Source organism: Stegostoma tigrinum, chromosome 9, assembly GCF_030684315.1.
Source record: "Stegostoma tigrinum isolate sSteTig4 chromosome 9, sSteTig4.hap1, whole genome shotgun sequence".
Lineage (NCBI taxonomy): Eukaryota > Metazoa > Chordata > Chondrichthyes > Orectolobiformes > Stegostomatidae > Stegostoma > Stegostoma tigrinum.
The window spans coordinates 71905492-71917658 of record NC_081362.1 but is presented as its reverse complement, the minus strand read 5'-3'; the positions used below and the strand labels follow the sequence as shown (position 1 = coordinate 71917658).

Here is a 12167-nt window from a genome sequence, read left to right as displayed (position 1 = left end):
TGTCGATATTTTTAAACAATCTGTTGTGACATGTTTATAACACAACTCTGGAACAGGTGGGACTTGAACCCAGGACCTGTGTTAGATAGTCAGGGACACTACCATTGCACTAAAAACACTAACAAATAGTTCTAATTATACTCTACTCAAAATAAGCTACTTTAGCAGAATGTAACACAGAATTTCTATAGTGTCAGTACATGTTTCATATAAGAGATAGAAAGTTGTAGTTGCAGGGCATTTTTGTGGGGCAAGAAAATGAGGCTCTCCATCAAAAATAAAGTGGAGTTTTCCAGTTTGCTCAGTTGATAAAGACTATGGCCAAGTAAATGTAAAATCTATGATTCATCAAAACAGTAACTAGAATTTTTATTCTTAGTTAACAGTGTAGCTTACCATTGACTCACTGATAAGGAGGAGGAGGAGAGCTTCTTCAACAATGTCCTTTGGGCAGAAGAGGCTGAAAAAAAACAAATAATGCACTGAACTAGGCAAAGTGCACACTTCTTGATTTCTTTCATTTATTTTTAGAACTAGGCCAGTAACTAAAGATACAATGTATGATTCATCTATGATTAAAAAAGCCTCTTTTGAAAATGGTATAAAAACTTAATTCTGTGCTTTTCAATGCGCATGCTGTGAAGCACCTTTACATTTAGTCGCTGATACATCTGTACACAATTGATGATGATTAAAACATACAGGCATTCAAGGGTTCAATGAATAAGTGCACCACGTGATGTGGTATTGATTTGTACAGACGAAGATAGTTAAAAGTTTAAATGCAGGTCTGTGCAAAGGTACCTGATCTCAGCCACAGTAGGATGAGGGTACTTAGCTAAGTCTCAATGTCCTTGGGCTGAGAAGGGGTTTCTCGTTCTGTATCCAGTAATAACTGCTGGAAACTACGACCATATCTGATGAGAATCAAACACACCTCAGCAATTATAGTCCCAACAGTTACATTTTATTCATTGCCAAAGCTTAAATGTGAGGAACAGCCAGAGAGTGACAATGGTGCATGGAAAAGATGACAGCAATTAATACAGGAAACTTTGGTCACGTGTATTTTAGTTTGAACAACAGAATCCCATTCTAGAACATGGTTGCAAATTTCCTTTCTTCACAGTTTCCAAAATTGCAGCCCAGCTGAGCCACACTAACCCTTTTGTTATGGAGCAGACCAAACCCCACCACCCCCAAAATATATTCAGAAGATAGATTAGACACTATTTTGTTTTCTTATTTCAAAGGTAAGTGTAAGGTGTTGTGTTTCAGATGCAATTTGATTGACGAAACCAGCAGAACACATTTTATTCATACGCTATAGTTAAAATACAACAATACAAATTGAATAATTTCTACTGAAAAACTTAACAGAACATTAGATTATTTCACTACTAAACAGTAATTGTTCCAACATTGTAGTATCCCATAAATACAGCCGAGGCAAAAGGTAAATTCGGAAAAACAGGTTGTCTCATGTACAACTCCAGCAGCAGGAAGAGAACACCCAGCTATTAGGTATAATCAAGAGAGGAAAAAATTGGGCCATATTTGTTCAGAAAGATACAAGTTGTGAGGTAATCAAATGGGAATCATAGGAATTATTAAGCATTAAGTCAGAGACGGGAACTCAAAAAGAAAACATCACAGGCCAGACTGTAGGTATAATTGTAATGATAAAAAACAGAACTGAATTCTGTTGTTAAGAAAGAAATATGTAAGATACATGAGAGCTTTGCAAGATTTTTGTTGAGGAGAAAGTGACTCATTTTCCTTCAGGTGAGGTTTCTAAACCAATTACATAGTAAAGAGTATTCAGGGGAAGCACAAACACATTTACTAGACAAAGACTTAGGTTTCTGTTCAGACATTTCAGCAAAGCTATGGTGCTAATAATTGGAGGAGAATATATTCCGGTTCCATTATACAAACTAATGGTAATGTGTTACGTTATCAGGGGAAGTAATTGTCAGTGTAGTAAAGACATTACATACTGAAGGAGTAGACTTACTTCTGGGTAACAAATTGGTGGGACTTAAAGCTTTGCCTATAATTACAAGGTCTGAGAAACAGAATGATTACAGGAATAAGTTCTGGATATTTTCCTTTCATGTATGGTAACCAGAGTGATGGCTAAACAAAATGCACCAATAAAGGTCAACAATAACACCACAAACAAGAAAGGTAACTAAAACTTTCCTCAAAGGCAAAGATAATTTACGTGAAGTTAACCACTATAGGGCAAAATTTTAGGGAAAGGGGCTGGAAATTTAGAGGGGATTTGGGGAAAAAAAACCTTTCTCACTCATCTGGAATGCACTGCAGGCTGGACTTTACAAATTTTAAAAAATATTTGGATGAGTACTTCAAATGTCATAACGTTCAAGGATCTGAGGCAAACTCAGGAAATTGGGATTAGCGTATTTTTAGAGTCAGTACAGACTCAATGGGCCAAAGGGTCTTCTCCGTGCTGTATGAAGCTATGAATCTATGAGTGTTTTATATGACATTTCTATTTGAGGCAAATAAAAGGAGAACCAGAATTAAGTAAATTAGCAGTCAACTCATACTGAAGTAGAGGTCAAAAGAGTTCTGGAGTGCTGATATCTTAAGATGAGTGCAGATGTGGAGGTAAAGACCCCCACGCAGATGCACAGATGAAGAACAGACAGTCATTCGTCAGATAGTGGTACTGCCATCTACAGTAAGAAGATATTGTGAATATCACATGAAATTTCAATGGCAGTACATGTTAGGATTCAAGAAAGTCAGGTCTCCATGAACAGCCATTTTACTAGCCACCATTTTACTAGCCAAAACTGCATACAGATATTGTGCAGTTTTGTAAAACATGCAATACTTATCAAATTGTAGGTAAATCTCAGGACGTAATTAAACCAGCACCCCCGATCCTAATACCATCTTTTGATTGTATAGGACTATAACCTAAACAAAAGCTAGAAATGAATGTATTATTACAATTTTGGATATGACTACTCGATTTCTACAGAATATTTCCTTTAGGAAAACCAGAGCTAAGATGTTATGGAAAAACTAATACATTTTTCACTTGCTATGGTCTACCCATGGAAATATTGTCAGATTAAGAGTCAAACTTTACGTCAAACAAAGAATGGGATACAAACCCATGCATGCGGACACAATGGATTAGCAGTCCATTGCCTTAACCACTTGGCCATCTCATCAGCGGCTTTACGTCAAAATCTTTAAAGGATATTGTCAGTATTGGTGAATAAATGACTGAATTCAACTGTGTACCATCCACAGTCCCAATGTGCTTTAGAGAGGTTTCACCAGATTCTCAAAACTATGGTCAAAGGTGATTGCTGCGAGTGTACATAGGATTGGGATAAAGGTTTAGATTTTTCAACTATTTGCAATCAGACATTCTCCAAATGAATCTACTGGCTATAGTCTATTTGAATAAGTTATGGCTATGAATTAAGAAGCCCATTGAAACTGATTAGGGATAAATTGTTGAGTCAGAAAAATTAATCTTCTATATTACAATATGTCAACCTTCCAAGAAATGCGGATACAGAGTATGTAGAGTTGCACAAGAACACCCAAAAACTTCACAAAAATGAAACAGTGTGCAGATAAACATGACAACTAGAAATTTTGAAGCAAAGATTAAACTTTGGTATTGTTGCCAATACAAGTTGAGCCATTAAAAGCAAAGTTGAATGGTCCTGACAAAATACGTTAAAAGACTAGGAAGGTGACATATCTATTCAAAGTATGGAAGATAAAAGAGAGGAGGATGAGATTGAAGGAGAAATGGCCAATTCCCAAAGCAAACTTCCTGATATTAGATTAATGAATTCAAAGATATTAGAGAATTTAGACACTGTATTTTTGTATCTCGAGAAAGAATAACAGTTAGGTACAGTGAGATTGCTTGGGGGATACAAATATACACTTGGATGTACCACATTAACAAAGCATGATGTTGATGTAGGTAATTAAAATCCAATAAAACAAAACCCATATTAATCAAAACGGCCGAAGTGACAAACAAAATTCAACGGATGTTGGAGAATCAATTGATCTAACTGAGCTAGAGTAATTGGCGTTTTCCAGTAGTATTAGTTCATAAGTCAGATGGTTCAACTAGACTTGAATGTAGACAATTGGATAATTAATACAATCACAAAGATATATTCATACCATATTCCCAAATTAGAAGATTGCATTGATAGGGTTGGTAATGTGTCATTCTGATTTAAAATTGATTTATTCAAAAGGATACCGGCAGGTACCACAGACAAAAAGGGCTAAGGAAATTTCTGCTTTTGTCACACCCAATGGATTGTACCAATGTTGGTTATACCATTTGGATTTCACAATTTCCCCAGACACATCTCAATGATTAATGAACAGAGTTATGGTCAAAGTTTTGAATTATATAGTTTACTTGGATGATAACGTCGTATGCGGTATTGCATGAAAAGAACGTGTATAACAATTAGAAACCTTGTTTCAACAATTCCAATTACTTAGTTTGACGTTAAATCTAGCAAACAGTGAATTTACAAAAGCTGAGATGACATTTGTGGGCCATAATATACAGCAAGTACAAGTTTCATTTTATTCCCTGGATGCATTATTTACCAGACCAGAAGTTATTGCCTAACCCTAATTGCCTAGAGTCAACAGTTAAGGGCCAACAGATTGTCGTGAGTCTGGAGTCACATGTAGGCCAGAACTGCTAAGGATGGCAGATTTCCTTTCCTAAAGGACATTAATGATGGGTTTTACCCCTGGACAGTTAGCAATTTTCATCATTAGACTCTTACTTCTGCTTTTATTTAATTCAAATTCCACCATCTGCCTAACAATAATACCACAAGTTCATTGTCTACCCAGAACAGCAAAAGTAACAGCCTTGATTGACTTCTTCATCCATAAAACAAAGCTTAACATAATGAGGTCTTTGGGAAAGGGTGAATTTTAGTGGATGTTTGTACTTAATTTTAGTGCAATAGCTCTACCTATAGTCAACTTGCTACAACAACAGATAAAGATGATATGGTCAACAAAATGTCAGGCAGCATTTGAAAAGCTGAAAACAATATTAACAAATGAACCTGTATAAACTGCATCTAACTTCAATAAGCCATTTAAATTTGAATAAACGTGAGCAATTTAGGGATTGGAGAAATTCTCCTCTGGGATCAAGGGCAGAAAGCAGAAGCCAGTGGGTTATTTTCCAAGAAACTGAATCAATATCAGAAAGGTATTCCGCTACAGAAAAGGAGGCATTGGCAGCATTGGAAGCTCATCAACATTTCAGACCTTATGTTCAACATTGCAACTATGAAACTTTGTTTTTTATTGATCATATTCCACTGTCAGATTTAAGATTAAAATTCAGAGATTGTTCAGATAGAGTTTGTTGTTGCAAATATGTAAAGTAAAAATCATACGTATTTCTGGGAAAGAAAATGTATCTGCTGATGCTTTATCTCAAAAGTAAGAATGTAACCAAGAAAAAATTTGGTGGGAGAAGAAGTGAGTGGCTGTGAGTTTTGTGATGTTTTCATCATTTAAAGTGTTATAACCTTGTCATGAAATACATTTTCGAAATGGCATTTCATTCTTTTGAGGTTGGAGGCATGTTGAGACATTCAATATTTTACATTTATTCTTTTCTCAATTTCAGTTGGGGCCATGTGTTGTGAATTGAAGGTGATACATGAACTGCGAGCAGCAGCTTGTTTTTTTTTAAAAAAAAGAAAAGAGAAAACAAACTGATATTTATTTACGGGACCTGGCCTGGAAATTAATTGCAGGTTGATTATTGTTCAAAGAACACTGTATACGTTTCAGCTCAAAGGCTGGTGAATGTCTAGATGTTAAAAGAGGCCCTGAGGGAGGCTAGTACCAACTAACAAAGAGAATGTTGGAAAAAAACAGAAATAGAAACCAAAGTTTGAACTGTGTTTTAGTCAGAAATATTTAAGAAGATTGTGATAAAATCATAGTTAGATTACTTTGTTGTTTAGTTTTGTTCTTAAGTTACTTAATAAGTTGCTAATTTTTGTTTCAGCTATAAACCTGGCATCTGATATCTGTTATTCTTAAAGTATGATTCAGAACCAGTGAGGAAATTTTGAGGGTCATTGAATGTTTTAGTTTTACTGAGTTGTGAATACAGGGATAGGGAGGGTGATTTGACTGGGCTTGCTGTCCCAAATGCTGTGGTACAATATAATACCATATAATAATACTGTGCTTCAAAATTACTTCATTAGCCAGAAAGTAGGGCCTTGTAAGTGAAAATCTTACCTTTTTTAAAAAAAAGTCTCTGACCAAGATCTAGTACTTAACCAAATGAGCCTCTTTCACAGGAGTCTAGGAAATGTGGGTTGGTGAATTGTTGAAATGAATTATTTCAATCTTGGCTGAAATCAGTTAGGTCGAAAGAGATTAGGGATTGAAGCCGATGTCTTCTCACTCTGCATCTTTGTGCTACATCTCGATCACAGTGTTACTCACCGATCAATGGCACACCTTCTGTTGCAGTAGGCAATGCGATACTTTTTAATAGTTTAGGATTATTCTCCCCTTCAAGCAAAATTTCAATCCAGTATCAAAAGAAATTGAAAAAAATGGAACAGCAAAACTATGGGAAAAAAAAGCCATTTGTGGAGCATGCTCAATAACTTGTTCAGAGGAATGAACTAGTCCTGCTATGTATTAATTTTGCGCACATGTGCATAAGGGAGACTACAATCTGGGTTTGTGATAAACTCGCAGTTTTTGTTTTATGTGGGTGTGTTTTGTGGGTTAGTGTAAAATGAAAGCAACTTTTATTTCACCTAACTCACTGCAAACAAAAACAACCTAACTTTCTTTTCATGGGGTTGACAAGGGCTTTCCGTACAGCTTCATATAATTTGAAAATGAATAATAAACAGTATGCATAAATAAACTAGCATACCTGTCTCCTTGATAGAGTTGAGGACCAGTGGTTAGATTGATCGGAAAAGAGTCACTTTCCTCACTTTTGACCAGATCAGGTGGTGGTTCTGAAAATGGATTCCAATAACTGTTCTCACATAGATTGCGTAGAAGCACCTCAGCCAGTTGTTTGGCTATTGTCTGAGGAAAAAATGAGAACAGAGTTGATTAAAATATAGCCACAACATTTTTCAATATAAAACATGAAAACATGCCCCAACAAAAGTAGTTAGTACTGGATGGATTTCTGTCTCTATGATACTGTGACCATCATAATATCATCATGAAAGCAAACACATCAGACTTAAATAACGAAGCCCTAGAATTTCACTCAACTACTTTGTGGATGAGTAAATAAATCCTGCAAAACTTGATTCATAAATGTTAAATGTATGGATAACATCTTTGATATGCAAAGAGGTAGCTTGGATATATAAAACAATTTTCAAATTCCTTGACATTTTATGTCCTTATATCAATTTTAAAATAGTAGCAATGCCCAAATAAGCTTCAAAAATGCAATGAAAATTTTTCCAAGCTTGCACAGTACTAGTACATTCACCCCAATCAGATGATTATGGTGTTAAGTCATACAGGAGACTTGTGTGTATCTTGTAGAATGTACAGAATGAATGCAATACTGTCTTTGAATGAGAGATTGAGCCAGCCTATCAATTCTACTTCAGGTAGATGCAAAAGAGGAACAAGAATTCTTGTTTGGTGTTCAGACAACATTTACTACTCAACCAACATTATTACAAGTGATAAACTAGTCATTTTTTCCCCCTGTTGGTTCTGAGTATCGCTGTCTGCAAATATACTTTGTCTCCATTTTACAACACAGTGGCCACACTTCAAACGTACTTGATTCACTGTGAAGGCTTTTAGGATATTGTGAGACCATGACAGACACTCTGCAAATGCATTCCTTCTTTTACAAAGTACCTACAAAATGGAATGAACTAACATTTCATAATAAGAAATGGGAGGAGGAGTAGGCTATCTGGCTTGTCATGCCTGCTCCATAATTCAATAAGATCATGGCTGATCTTTTCGTGGACTCACCTCCACTTATCCATCCACTTACTATAACCTTTGATTCCTTTATTGTTCAAAAATCTATCGTTGCATTAAAAACTTTCCACAAGGTAGGCTCAACTGCTTCACTGGACAGGGAATTCCACAGGTTCACAACCCTTTAGGTGAAGAAGATCCTCTTCAACTCAGTCCTAAATCTTGTACCCCTTAATTTGAGCTATGGCCCCTAGTTTTAGTTCCACCCACCAATGGAAACAATCTGAGATAACAAGGTTAGAGCTGGATGAACACAGCAGGCCAAGCAGCATCAGAGCAGCAGGAAAGCTGACATTTCAGGCCTAGACCCTTCTTCAGAAATGGGGGAGGGGAAGGGGATTTTGAAATAAATAGGGAGAGAGAGGGAAGATGGATAAAGGAGAAGATAAGTGGAGGGGAAATAGACAGGGCAAAGAGGTGGGGATAGACCCAGTAAAGGTGAGTGTATATGGGGAGTTAGGGAGGGGACAGGTCAGTCCAGGAAGGATGGACAGATCAAGGTGGTGGCTTCAGGGAGGATGGACAGGTCAAGGGGGTGGGACTAATGGAAACAACCTCCCTGCTTCTGTCTTATCTATTCCCTTCATAATTTTACTTTAATCTACAAAACCCTACCCCATTCTCCTACTCAAGCTCTCCTCATAAGCCAACCCTCTCAATTGTGGAATCAACCTGGTAAACCTCACCTGCACCCCCCACAGTGCCAGTACATCCTTTCTCAAGCAAGAAGACCAAACTGTACACAGTAAGTAGCAGTGGTATGAACATTCCAGAAACAGGGAGAACATGCAAATTCTGCGTAAACAGTCACACAAGGCTGAAATCCAACCTGGGTCCCTGCTTCATGCAGGATTCTGGAGATAACAATTAGTAATACTTGCAAGGGAAAATTGAACCATCACCTTGATGACAATTGAACAAAGTTTCAAACCTGACTGGATTGAAAATTAAAAGTTACAATAAACGATTACCATAGATGTCGACATATAAAAGTCAACCTTTGACCCCTCCAAAAACTGGGATCAACTTTAACATTCCCTCTAAACTGTGGACATGCAGCCACTCCAAGGTTCCACGCATGCTGACTATCATGCCTCTCCGTTAACATCTGGTTTCAGAACACTGCTGCACATAGACCTCAGAGGTCTGAGCAAAATAAATATTAGAGAGAATACTGGTCAACTGAGTACAAAAGTAAACCTGAGGGGAGAGTGTGGATCATCACTATTCTGAAACGTCATCATATATCTGATGCAAGAAGTGGGCAGATTGTAAACTCTCATGCACTTTACAAAGCAACCGATTTTAACTGCTTGATCCTTTGTGTACAATTATAAAGTACAGGCAAATAAAACATGCCTCTATGGCATGCAAAATTGAAGCTGACTACTCATGACAGAATAATATGTCATGGCAAACAGTGTGTCAACTTGTATGCAAAAATAAGACTTTGACATGCCGGGTTGATCTATAATCCACAATTTTCAGTAATAATAGAAGAAATTAAGACACATCTTATTGCAGTAATAGAATATTTACGACAAATAACAACTCATCAGCTCAAGTGGGGCCCTTTACATTTGCTTTACACCGAATTTCAATTCTTATTCTTAACTATTTTATGATATTCTTTGAAAGGTAAAAAGGCAGGAGGATAAGATGTGCATTCTAAATTAGTAGTGTCACAGTCACAGATATATTAACAAGCATTCACTTAAAATATTCAGAGAGCTGCAGATACGTTGAGCCAAACTGGCCACATCAGTCTCTCATTGGCAGCGTATAAAATTAGCCCTGCTTTACTATTACATCACGAGCATCCAATCAAAAGAAAGCTGCATTAACTCAGATCTCAAGCTCTAACATGTCACTAATTACATACTGAATGATTGTACCGATTCTACTGGAAACAAGATTCTCAGAAATTGCACACTCTTTAAAAGAATCATGAAGCTAATAGTTCCATAAATGAGAACAAGGCATACGAAATGCCATTGAAATTAACGAGAAAAGTCTGCATATCATATGAAGCTTTCAGGCTGATAACTGGTCTTTCGGATACTCAACGCCTTCTGGCAACTGAGACAGTCTGATCAACATTTGCAGCTAATATAAACTTTCAACAACATTATTCAAGAATTACTGTTCTACCTCACAAATATAGCCAGACATACAATATGATGACACTGAGCTTCAGGCTGCAGCATTGATTTCACAGCAAGTGTTCTGTGCGACATTATTGAATTGAGCCAGTTGTGGAAAATGAACACTCTGGTACAAGCTTAGAACGTTGCACATTATTTAATGCTTGCAGGTTGTTAAGAGGAGAATTGGGACATCTGTACATGCAGAAACGCATAGACTGGTCTCTTGGTTCTCATATTAAAAAATGTGTTTAATATGATCAGCTGACTCAGAAATAAGAACTTACAAAATGTTTCATTTCAGCCTTACCATTCTGAAATTTTGTGTGGACCTTGTTTCCATAGCTCTTAATATTTCCCGCATTTGTTTTATTCCCTTGACCAAGTTCCTGTAACGAAGAGACATAATAGATATGTGGTTGTGCAAATCCCAAAGCAATTTCTCCCCATTTGACAGCAAAAAAACTACTTTTTACAGAAAATTCTTTAACTGTAAATGATTTTGGGACATTCCAACATTTTGTGAAAGTCATTTTGTGGACGTAAATATTTTTCTTACTTCCACATCTTTCAACTACTCTAAATCAGTAAAAGGCTACCTTAATAAGTTGTCATTCTCCATTTTATAAATGCTAAGCACATTCCCCTAAAATTTTTATTCCTTAGATGCGAAAAGACTCAAAGTGCATTGAATCCTGAGTTACTAGATGATCCCCATCGTGAAAATGACTTATATAGGACATAGAACAAAACAGCGCAGAGCAGACCCTTCGGCCCTCGATGTTGCGCCGACCTGTGAACTAATCTAAGCCCCTCCCCCTACACTATCCCACCATCATCCATATGCTTATGCAAGGACTGTTTAAATGCCCCTAATGTGGCTGAGTTAACTACATTGGCAGGCAGGGCATTCCACGCCCTTACCACTCTCTGAGTAAAGAACCTGAAAGCATCTACACAAGAACATTAAAATATATGTAAAGACTGTATCTGATTTATTTTGTATTTTTGATTGCAGACTGACATGGGAAAAGGACTGAATTTAAAAAAGACCAAGGTTTGTAGAAGGAATTGCGGCACTTTCACAAAGCAAGTAACTACACCCGATGGGAGTAACATTTACAGTGCTGCTTGTTAAAGCCAGGGCCAGGAGGGGTTAGGTAATTATAGATTGGCTGACACCGAGGTATATACAAAATGAGGAGATTTGGCCAACGACATGTAGTTGATTGGTCTGTGGACTAATGATCATTTGTCAGTAACAAAGGTCTTCTGCCTGACAAAAGCTATGTGGTTGGTCCTTACTTAGGTGAATATTCATGGTTGTGAAAGGTACAACCAGAAGCCTTCAGACCTATGGAGGGGAGGTGGCATTCTCTCCCTTTACAGTTTTAAAACAAAAATCCCCTAAAGTCTGAAGGAAACCAATTTATTTTTCCCTTACTAGTTGCTGGTAGCTGTGGCTTTTAACCAATAACAAAGAGACTTTAGTGAACCAGTTGTTCTGCTCCTCCTGCAATTTAGAAGCATGGGGAGAAGAGGGATAAATAAACCGCAAATCCTAAAAAGCAGAAGGATCGTTTCAGGTTTGTCTCTTCACCCCAAATGCCAATACTTTTTAAAAGACTTTTTCTGTGTAGGGTTTTTTTAAAATAAGGAGTTTAGACTTTTACCTAATAGAGTTATACGTCAACAGTTCATAGTGGTTTACCGGTAGCAAGAATTTATTTATTTGTAATAAACAGCAATTCATGTTAAGTACAGAAATTTGGAATTTGAACAGATGGATGTTTGATGACTGATCCAGGCACAACATGCTGAAGGGGCCTCTTTATGTGCTATAAAAGCTCTATGACTCCATGGTCCATGTTTTCTGTTAACTAAAAATACAGGTAAATTGAGGAGTTTTGCATACTTTGGTAAAATCTTTAACTTTTCTGACACCTTTGGGAGTAA

The 12167-nt window shown here is 36.9% G+C and overlaps 1 protein-coding gene across 3 annotated transcripts in view; it reads right to left on the bottom strand.

The window, feature by feature from the left end:
- LOC125455231 (tetratricopeptide repeat protein 7A-like) overlaps nucleotides 1-12167 on the bottom strand; it is a 314850-nt gene that overhangs the window by 247444 nt on the left and 55239 nt on the right. For all 3 annotated transcript variants that reach the window (XM_059648618.1, XM_059648619.1, XM_059648620.1), the window contains 3 exons: nucleotides 10522-10600; nucleotides 6974-7134; nucleotides 397-460 (listed from right to left, as the gene is read on the bottom strand). In XM_059648618.1, the coding sequence (XP_059504601.1) occupies nucleotides 397-460; nucleotides 6974-7134; nucleotides 10522-10600 (304 nt within the window). The remainder of the gene's footprint in view (nucleotides 1-396; nucleotides 461-6973; nucleotides 7135-10521; nucleotides 10601-12167) is intronic.